General features: G+C 45.2%; 1 protein-coding gene across 1 annotated transcript; it reads right to left on the reverse strand.

Annotated features, from left to right (window-relative positions):
- Positions 1–369: 369 nt before the first annotated feature.
- LOC149427091 (uncharacterized) lies at positions 370–10,626 on the reverse strand. Its single transcript, XM_089668268.1, has 5 exons — positions 10,236–10,626; positions 3,945–7,138; positions 1,872–2,034; positions 1,700–1,801; positions 370–602 (listed from the first exon to the last, which is right to left on the reverse strand). Exons 1-5 carry the CDS (start codon positions 10,624–10,626, stop codon positions 466–468), a joined length of 3,987 nt encoding a protein of 1,328 aa, XP_089524394.1. The 3' UTR covers positions 370–465.
- Positions 10,627–10,851: the final 225 nt, after the last annotated feature.

Genomic DNA, 10,851 nt, shown 5'->3' on the forward strand with positions numbered 1-10,851 from the left:
CCGATGACATCATCACAGGGGATATGGCGCTCCTCAGGACACTGGAGTCAGGATTGAAGAGGAGGCCCAATATCACTTTTGACAGACAGGGGGCGCTCCAATGGACTGCTTACACAACCACAGTTAGGTTATGTGGGTGGTTACAACACCAGGGGGAGGAGTTAGTGAGCTGGGCCAGCACTGACCATGGGTGAGAACATGAGCCGTGTTCCCTCTCTATTGTCCATGAATCAGAAGAATGAACGTGGTCACCCTGCTGGAGGAAGGGCCGCCCCTGGCAGGATCACATGACAAGGATGGGAATGACATCACACAGCAGTTTCAGTGATTTGCAGATATTTCAGACTTTTCTTTATTATTCTTCTCTAGAATTTCTCTTCATATTACAACAAACTACAAATACGACTCCGACATCCGGAATGATTGAGCCACACCGTCTATGGGAAGGTCAGAGGTCAGGTCCCATTACGGGAGGTAATCAGCAGTTCTATGGGGGGGCGGTAAAATGTAGAGCAGCCTGGACTGGAAATGAGAATTCCTCACTGCGGGCCCCGGGGGGCCGCCGACCGTCGGAGCTGCTGGAGCGTTCCTTACCGGTGAGGCTGAAAAATCCAGCAGAAGATAAGAAGTCACCAGAACGCCACGGATCCATCACCACCATTTATTACAGGAACTCCGGGGGACAATTATTACAAACAAAAAAGGACAAAAGAATTAATAAAATGACTGGGGCACTTTAGAGGGAAAAGAAAAAGAACCAAAAAAAAAAAAATGAAGAAAATGAAACAAAAATAAGGAAAAAGAAGAAAACAGAAAAAAAAGGGGAAAAAAAAGGAAGAACAAAAAAAATGAAGAGAATAAGAAAACAAATAAAAGGAAGTAAAAAGTAGAAAAATAAAATGGAAGAAAAAACACAAAAAAAAATGGGAACAAAAAAAAAAAAAAAAAAAAAAAAGAAAAAAGGAAAGAAAAAGAAGAACAAAAAAAAACAAACTGTGGGTCCAGTATGTATGGAATCTGCCCCCCGGAGAAGTAAAACAAAAAGGAAGGGGAGGAAAAACAAAACAAAAAAAAACAAAAAAAAAAAAAACAAAAAAGAAGAAGAGGAAAGGAAAAAAAAAAAAAAAAGGAAGAAAAGAAGAAAATGAAAAAAGGGAAGAAACAAAAAAAGGGGCAGAAGATAAGAAGTCACCAGAACTCCATCGCCACCATTTATTACAGGAACTCAGGGGGCCAATTATTACACAAAACAAAAAAAGGACAAAAGTAATAAAATGATTGGGGCACTTTAGAGGGATGAAAAACAAAAAAAAAACAAAACAAAAAAAAAAGATAAAAAAAGAAACATAGGGATGAAAAAGAACAAAAATAGAAGGGGAAAAAAAATTAAAAAAAATTAAAAAAAAAAAAAAAAAAAAAAGTGTAAGAAAAGACCAAAAAAGGGAAGAAAAGAAAGAAGGGAAGAAAGGGAAATAAAAAAAATTGCCATGATTGGGGTCCTCAAACTGTGTGCCCCCACCCTCACTGGTGTCAGTGGGAGGAAGCATGTCCCCCCCCCGCTGCTCTAAGGGGTCACCTTTACTACAATCCAGGTAATGATGTGTTGGGGCCACACATGGGACGACCCCCCGGCATCGATATTGAGCACCCCCCCCCATACACCCATCGCCCAGCTTCCCTTACAGTCGGAGGTTCCTACCCGAGACACGCGGCCGGATTCTGGAAGCTGCCAGGGATCCTGCAGGCTGAGGGGTGCGGATAGACGTGAGGAGCGGCCTGATGAACCCCAACGTTCTGGATCCTGCCAGGAGAGAAAACAAGATAAATCCTTCTCCTTCCTGCCTCACATGGTGTCGTCGGCGGACACTTACCTGCAGGCTGAGGGGTAGGTAAGAAGGAAGCTTTGCCGTCAGGCGCTGCGCTCGGAGGACCAGGAACCGAGGGCGGGACCTTCCCTGCGCGGATCCTATTGGCCAGTGTACAGATCTGGCCTGGGGGTCCCACAAAGGAAGATCCGTCCGTGTCACCTCCGTCCTGAGCGACACCACCAGATACAAAGTACTGAATACATACAAGAAAGTTCCATGCAAAGAAATTACAGAGACATCAGAGCCCCGCCCCAGATACAACGGAGCCCCGCCCCGGACACAGCAGATCCCCGCCCCGGACACAACGGAGCCCCGCCCCGGACACAACGGAGCCCCGCCCGGGGTACTCTGCGCACGGACAGACAACTGCTTCGGGGTGTACGCCCTTCTCCAAAGTCCGGGCGAGTACCACGGAGAGCACGCCACTGTGCGCCAATACGGCTACAATCACCTCAACCAAAATCATTACAAATGGTCAGCTTTGCGGGTTATAAAAATGTTTAAAAAAAAAAAAAAAAAAAACACCAAAGAAAACCCCCAAAAAAATAACCCCCCCCCAAAAAAACCACCAACCCCCCCAAAAAAAAAACCCCTCCCCCAAAAAAACCCAAACCCCTCAAAAAACACCAAAGAGAAACACCAAAAAAAACCCCCAAAAAACCCAAATCCCCCACAAAAAAAAACCCCCACCAAAGGAAACCCCACCAACCCCCTCCCCCCTAAAAAAAACCTAACCCCTCCAAACCCCCTCCCCCAAAAACACAAAGGAAAACCCCAATCCCCCAAAAAAACCCAACCCCCCCCCACAAAAATCTAAATTTTTCAATATTGTGGACACAGTGGGGGGGGGGGGGGGGTAGACAAAATAAATATGATTTGGTGGTCCTCCAATGGCTTATGTACCCAAGGAGCTCCTGAGGAAGCCACATTGGCAAAACGCGTCGAGACCTCACAGCCACGTTCTTTGTTCACCTTTTATATGGTTTCTGTAATTAATAAGTGACGTGTAGGGCCCCGTAGGGCCCCATTATCCACATTTAAATTATTAAAAAAAACAAAACAAAAAAAAAAAACCCCACAACATTAAATGGAATAAGCCAAGAGAAAATAATCCCCCAATAAAGAGTAGAAAGAAGACGGGTCGGGGGCCAATAATGTCAATGTTGGGTAAAAGTCACATTTATAACAAAAAGGACCCTAAAACTGACCCAAATACACAAAAAAAAAAACAAAAAAAAAATATATATTACACCCAAAATTACAAAAATTGAGTAGATTATTTTAGTTTGTTAAGCAAATTTGTGAGAAAATCAGCAATTTTTTCAGCTAAATTTTTTCACTCGCCACAAAAAAAAAAAAAAAAAAAGAAGAAGACTGAAGCAATTTTATAGCCCCCACCAAATTTTTTTTTCAGGTTTGGATGTAGTGGCGAAGGATTAGAACTCCTCTAGTATTTTTCTCCGCTGTGTTTATTAGGGAGATTTCTCCTGAAGGGAATGAAAAAATAAACTAACCCAGCCCCCCCCCCAAAAAAAAAAAAACCACACAAAAAACCAGAAACCAAAAACCCTCCCACACAGTTGGGCTCTAATCCAATATATTACAAAAAATGGAATAACTAAGAAGAGGTTTTGGCTGAACGGTTCCACTTTACCATGAATTCATTCAATAATTATCTATGAGAGGACCACCCAATGAGAGGAGCCCCCAATGAGAGGAGCCCCCAATGAGAGGAGCCCCCAATGAGAGGAGCCCCCAATGAAGCACATCTAAGGGGCAGAAATGGGGGGGGGGGTTCCATCAGACATCGATGGTTACTTCCACACAAAGGATGTAGAATGTAACAATGTATCCATAGCAGATCGATGTCAAGGGGCGGACTGACCTTTTGGAAACTCGGGCACTGCCTGAGGGCCCGGGGTCAATAGGGGGCCCCATGAGATGCCCCTGGTACCTTTTTCATAGGCTTTTTTGAGTTTGGGCAAGGACACAGGGGCCCCATGATCCCCTATTGCCCGGGGGCCCCGTGAGTTGTCAGTCCGCCCCTGTTCCATACAAAGACATACAAATACCGACCTTCATGCCGGGACCTTTGCCAGCTCTGGGGCCATTTTCCAAACCCTTCTGAGGAATCCTATTGGCGGCACTGTCCTGGGTGATCCTAACATTCCTCCTCGGCAAACCAGTGGAAGGAACTGCGGGGATTCGATTTGTTGTGTTCGGTCCCACCTGAGCTCTCTCTGAAGTCCTTGACCTGGTCACTTGAGGGGTCCTAATAAAAGTGGTGGAGGCCACTGGGCATCGCAGGGTGGAGATGCCGGTCGCTGGTTTCGGGACCCTTGATGAGGTTTTGGCTGATTTTGGAAGAGAGCTTTTAAAGGGACCGGGAAGATCCTGGGAGAGTTGTCCTCTTATCTGGGTGATGTTCCCCCTTGTTGGCAGTCCTGCACTGACCGCTTTGGGAATGGCCGTTGGTTTATTCGCTCTTGGACCTTTATTAGGGAAGGGTTTAGGATTTGGCTGTACCGAGTCCCCACCGGACTTCTTAATAAAAACATGATTAATGCATGGAAGAGGCGTAGAGGTCATAAAGTTGAAGGATCTTTTACAGAACACACTTTCCTCGTTGGCAATGTGCGTCACGTCTAGATCACACGTGGAGTCCATTGGAGTCCCTCCACTAAGAGACATCTCTCTGGTACCTCTCTCATGGTTCTTTGGTTGAGTAACCTGAGGGACACCACCCAGCCGGGTACAGTTTGCGGCAATTACCTCAGTGCTGGATGGTGTGCTGAACACCAGTTCCCGGTTACGGAGTCCAGTGGCTTCGGCAATGGAGGTGGCCATGGCATCGCACGTTGGAATGTTGCTACACACCGCTCTGCGATTTATTACAACGTCCTTTGTAGCGTGTGGAGCCGGCTCCCCATAGGTAGATGGTGTACGCATGGAGAAGGTGGTGGACCCCTCAGTATGAACTCGAGATGGATCACTGATGGTAGTGGTTGACCCTTCTGAATGAACTTGGCCCGAGTCCCTTGTGGTAGCGGTTGACCCTTCTGAAGGAACTTGGCCCAAGTCCCCGATGGTAGCGGTTGACCCTTCTGAATGAACTTGGCCCAAGTCCCTGATGGTAGCGGTTGACCCTTCTGAATGAACTTGGCCCAAGTCCCTGATGGTAGCGGTTGACCCTTCTGAATGAACTTGGCCCAAGTCCCTGATGGTAGCGGTTGACCCTTCTGAATGAACTTGGCCCAAGTCCCTGATGGTAGCGGTTGACCCTTCTGAATGAACTTGGCCCAAGTCCCTAATGGTAGCGGTTGACCCTTCTGAATGAACTTGGCCCAAGTCCCTGATGGTAGCGGTTGACCCTTCTGAATGAATTTGGCCCGAGTCCCTGATGGTAGCGGTTGACCCTTCTGACTGAACTTGGCCCAAGTCCCTGATGGTAGCCGTACTAATAATGGTTGATAAAGGTGAAGTAAGGGACGCCTTGCAGATGGTTGCACCATTCTGACCGAACTTCTCCATACACAGGAAAGTCGTATTTTGAATACAATTTTTGCCATTTGTTGCCCCATGTGCTCTATTTGGGATATTCGTATCGCCTGTCCATAAAACACGCTTTTGAGCGACTGGAATGCTGAACCCTCTGCCCCGAGCCCCCTCTGCTCTAGGAACTTGGCCGTGAATTGTCCCCATCGTAGTATCTGATGAGAGGACCTCAGCACAGGTCTCAGTTTTAGGTCTTGTTGAACCTGCTGCAGATACCGCACAACGCATTTTATTTATTTTACGTGCGGTTCTTGGAAAATGCACCTTCACAAGATTGGTTTTAAAGTCCTGCAAGGAAAGATTTGTCGTAGAGTTTAAGGTGCGGCCTGCTGAAGGATCCCCGTTACAGAAGGTCACAATTTTGGGGTTTGCTAGATCACCATGCATATTCACAACGTCCTTGGCCTTGAAAACACGGGCACCCACCTTTGCAGGGTTGCACTCAGCATCTACACCACGCGCCGTAGTGTTTGGCATGACATTTGAACCCTTCTCATCGCTCCTTGGCATGATCTCTCGTGTGGCATTTGTCACGTAAATATTCTGTTCCATTTCTATGTCCTTGGTGACGTCTGCTATGAAATCTCCAGGTCCTGTCAGAATTTCTTGACTGGTATTTGCAACCGACACTTTGTCAGGGGTTGTCACCACGTGCAATGTTGCCCTCAACACAAAGGAATCATCACACATGGTCACAGTGTCTTGGGTGGCATCTACAGCTTTCAAGCCACCGCATGCGGGCACAATGTCCTGAGTGGCATCACCCGCTGACACCCCATCGCAATTGGTCCCAAAGTCTTGGGTGGCATCTACAGCTTCCATCCCATCACAATTGGTCACAATGTCTTGGGTGGCATCTACAGCTTCCATCCCATCATAATTGGTCCCAAAGTCTTGGGTGGCATCTACAGCTTCCATCCCATCACAATCGGTCACAATGTCTTTGGTGGCATCTGCTGCAGATACCTCATCGCACACCATCACGTCATGGGTGACATTTGCCACGGACCTTGCACCATGCATGTTCCCCATGCCTTTGGTGGTGTTGACAAGCATCCCCTTGATTGGGCCAGTTGTATTGCCGTTTGGGGCCTTCTGTAGAGAGAAGCCTCCATCTGTGGCAGTTCGGTTTAAGTTCATCCTCTCCAGATCCAGCTGAGTCACACCGAAACAGGAGTTTGCCTTGGGTTGGCTGTTGTCTAGGTCTGAGGAAAAGGTGACACTCGAGGAAAGGTTTGGCGGTGGTTCAGCGTCAATGGTAGACACGTCATCCAATAGCCTTTTGGCATCACCACGTCTTAGCCGGTTGCAAATGGCCTCGCACTCGGCAAGAAAGAAACTTCGGAACTCCAAAGGCTGGATGGATCCCCCTTGTGATTGGAGATCAGGTTGGTCTTCATTCTCACCCGGTGCCGGACCCTTCCTGGTGGATTTATCTTCCAAGGGCTTCTTGGCCTCAGTGCTGCAGGTTCTGGGGGATCCAATGGTTCTCTGATCATCGCCTGCTGCAGATTCTCCATCCTTTCCTACGAATGCGCGGTTATATCCCGAGCGCCTCGGTTTACCGCTTATCTGAAAGAGTTCACGTTTGGGAGCCGAAGGATTTCCATCAGATGACAATCTGGGCAATCCATCTCCAGGCTCTTCCTGGCTTTGACAGGCAGGATCGGGTTTGCATTGTGTAGAGGAGAAATTAAGCTCGGTTTCAGAAAAGCCTATAAAAAAATAAAAATAAATATATATATTATATATAATTTTTTTTTTTTTTTTAAAGTGTGTTTATGTATAATATACACTTTTTTTAAAAAAAATATATATATAATTTTGTTAAAAGTGTGTGAGATAGATGTATATATACACACACATTAAAAAAAATGTTAAATTATATATTAATAATTTTTTTTTTTTAAAAGTGTGTGTAATAAATATAAATATATATATATATATATATATATATATATATATATATATAAATATAATATAAAAAATTTTTTTTATGTAATATATATATTACATAAAAAAAATTATTATATATATTTATAATTTTTTTATGTAATATATATATATTACATAAAAAAAAATTATATAATATATATTTTTTTTTAAAGTGTGTGAGAGAGATATAGATATCTATCTATCTCAATCATACTCTTAGAAAAAAAAAAATAATTACACACTTTAAAAAAAAAAATTAATTTTGTTTTTTTTTTATTTTTAAAGTGTGTGAGATAGATCTATACACACACTTTTAAAAAAAAAACAATAATGTTAAATATATATTAATTTTTTTAAAAAAAGTGTATGTATGTGTATGTGAGATATATATATATTATTTTTTTTACATACACACTGTTTAAAAAAAATTAATCATTTTTTTTTTTTTTTTTTTAAAACAGTGTGTATGTAATATATATATATAAATTTTATCTCACATACACACATATACACTTTTTTAAAAAAAAAAATAATATATATTTAACATTATTTTTTTTTTTTTTAAAGTGTGTGTATAGATCTATCTCACACACTTTAAAAATAAAAAAAAAACAAAATTAATTTTTTTTTTAAAGTGTGTAATTATTTTTTTTTTTTCTAAGAGTATGATTGAGATAGATAGATATCTATATCTCTCTCACATACTTTAAAAAAAATAAATATATATTATATAATATTTTTTTAATGTAATATATATATATATATATATATATATATATATATATATATATATATATAACATAAAAAAAATTATATAAATATATATATAATAATTTTTTTTATGTAATATATATATATATATATATATTACATAAAAATTTATATATATATATATATATATATATATATATATATATATATATATATATATATATATTACACACTTTTAAAAAAAAAAATTATTAATATATAATTTAACATTTTTTTTAATGTGTGTGTATATATACACATCTATCTCACACACTTTTAACAAAATTATTATTATATATATCTTTTTTTTTTTAATTTATTTTTTCTAAATAAATTTTTTTTAACCTCTTCCCGTCCAGCCTATGTCGATAAATGGCCACATCCACTGCCTGTGCGCGCTCCCTGGGAGCTCGCGGCACAGCGATTGGTGCCTGCTGCATCCTCCGGACACAGTGGAACACCGATCGTTGTACGGGACCTCTGTGCGAGGTCCCGATCATGTGATCACTGATTGGCCAATCAGTGATCACATGCAGAGTAGTAAGCAAGATGTCACTTCTGACATCATTGCTTACTACATGTGAAATCTGTGAATGATCACATGGTACAGGGCCAGTCACAGCAGCCTTGTACCATGTGACAAGCTGTGACCAATCACAGCTCACACAGTATTTCTCATTGGCTGCAAGAATGCAGCCAGAGAGGAGAAAAGATTGCAGGGCAATACCACATTACAGCCACTAGATGGTGCTAAGGAGCATGCTTCATTCTATGAACATTCCGCACCATCTAGTGGCCATAGTGCGGTACTTTCCCAATTCACAGGAGAATATAACCCGAGAAAGTGGATTTCACACACAAACAGATTTCCATGCAGCCTCCATGGATGTGAACTGATATGCAGATCTATTTTATGAACACGCCTCGAAGAGTAAAAGCAAATTTTTTTTTTTTTAGTTTTGAATGGAGTGATGAGGGGTTAGAGCCGCTCAGGCATTGTGTCCCCCTAATGCAGAGATCCTCTCTATTTCTGGTGACAACGGTCGCCAAGTGATGAGAATTCCTAAATGTTAGTGTTGTCACCAGAGCAGGAAGAGGCAAAAATATTACGGGGGACTTCTGATCTGATGACAACATCCACGACCAATCCCCTCACTTCAGGGAGAAGTCCAGTTATGTACTTTGTGCAACTGTATTGTGACCCCAGGTAGGGGTGGAGAACGCCCTTCAGGTAGGGGTGGAGAACGCCCTTCAGGTAGGGGTGGAGAACGCCCTTCAGGTAGGGGTGTGGAGGGCGAGCTGCTGCCCCCAGGTGGATGTGGAGGGCGAGCTGCTGCCCCCAGGTGGATGTGGAGGGCGAGCTGCTGCCCCCAGGTGGATGTGGAGGGCGAGCTGCTGCCCCCAGGTGGATGTGGAGGGCGAGCTGCTGCCCCCAGGTGGATGTGGAGGGCGAGCTGCTGCCCCCAGGTGGATGTGGAGGGCGAGCTGCTGCCCCCAGGTGGATGTGGAGGGCGAGCTGCTGCCCCCAGGTGGATGTGGAGGGCGAGCTGCTGCCCCCAGGTGGATGTGGAGGGCGAGCTGCTGCCCCCAGGTGGATGTGGAGGGCGAGCTGCTGCCCCCAGGTGGATGTGGAGGGCGCGCTGCGGAACCCCCCGCAGGCGTGTGGAGGGCGCGCTGCGGAACCCCCCGCAGGCGTGTGGAGGGCGCGCTGCGGAACCCCCCGCAGGCGTGTGGAGGGCGCGCTGCGGAACCCCCCGCAGGCGTGTGGAGGGCGCGCTGCGGAACCCCCCGCAGGCGTGTGGAGGGCGCGCTGCGGAACCCCCCGCAGGCGTGTGGAGGGCGCGCTGCGGAACCCCCCGCAGGCGTGTGGAGGGCGCGCTGCGGAACCCCCCGCAGGCGTGTGGAGGGCGCGCTGCGGAACCCCCCGCAGGCGTGTGGAGGGCGCGCTGCGGAACCCCCCGCAGGCGTGTGGAGGGCGCGCTGCGGAACCCCCCGCAGGCGTGTGGAGGGCGCGCTGCGGAACCCCCCGCAGGCGTGTGGAGGGCGCGCTGCGGAACCCCCCGCAGGCGTGTGGAGGGCGCGCTGCGGAACCCCCCGCAGGCGTGTGGAGGGCGCACAAACATTCACCTGTCCCATCAATCCTCCTCCTCTTGGCTCTGTATATTGTATCCTCCAGCACAGAATTCGGGGTGCAGTAGAAGGGGGGGGGCTCGGCCTCAATGGTGGAGATGTCCAGTTCCTGGAGTTTGCGTTTGCTGGCGCTCCAGCCTTGCCGCAGCTGCCGGGCGATCTCCTCGCATTCCACCCCGAAGAAGCTTCTGTACTTCAGCCGGCGGCCCCAACGGCCACTTCTAGGAGCGGCGCCATCTTTGTGGGTTAGAGGGGTGCTGAAACGTTGGGGGGTTCCAGCCGGGACGGCCTCATCCAGGACCTCGGCGCAGCTCTTCGGGGTCTGCAGTACGGGATCGCCCTTCATTTGGAGGATTCCCAATTCATCTCCAGAAATATTCTCATCCATTCTGCAGCGACGTTCCCGGAACTCGGATCACAGAGGAACTGCGGACAAAAATAAAACGTAAAAACAGGATAAAAACACATTTCCCTTTTACCCAACACCAAAAAAAAAAAAAATTGAAATAAATAAATAAATCAATGAAAAACCAGCAAAATAAAATAAATAAATGAAAAACCAGCAAAATAAAAATAATTAAATAAATAAATGAAAAACCAGCAAAATAAAATA

The sequence above is a fragment of the Staurois parvus genome, unplaced genomic scaffold (genome assembly GCF_062004578.1).
Source record: "Staurois parvus isolate SC_StPar_1 unplaced genomic scaffold, SC_StPar_1.0 ptg004040l, whole genome shotgun sequence".
NCBI classification, from domain to species: Eukaryota; Metazoa; Chordata; class Amphibia; order Anura; family Ranidae; genus Staurois; species Staurois parvus.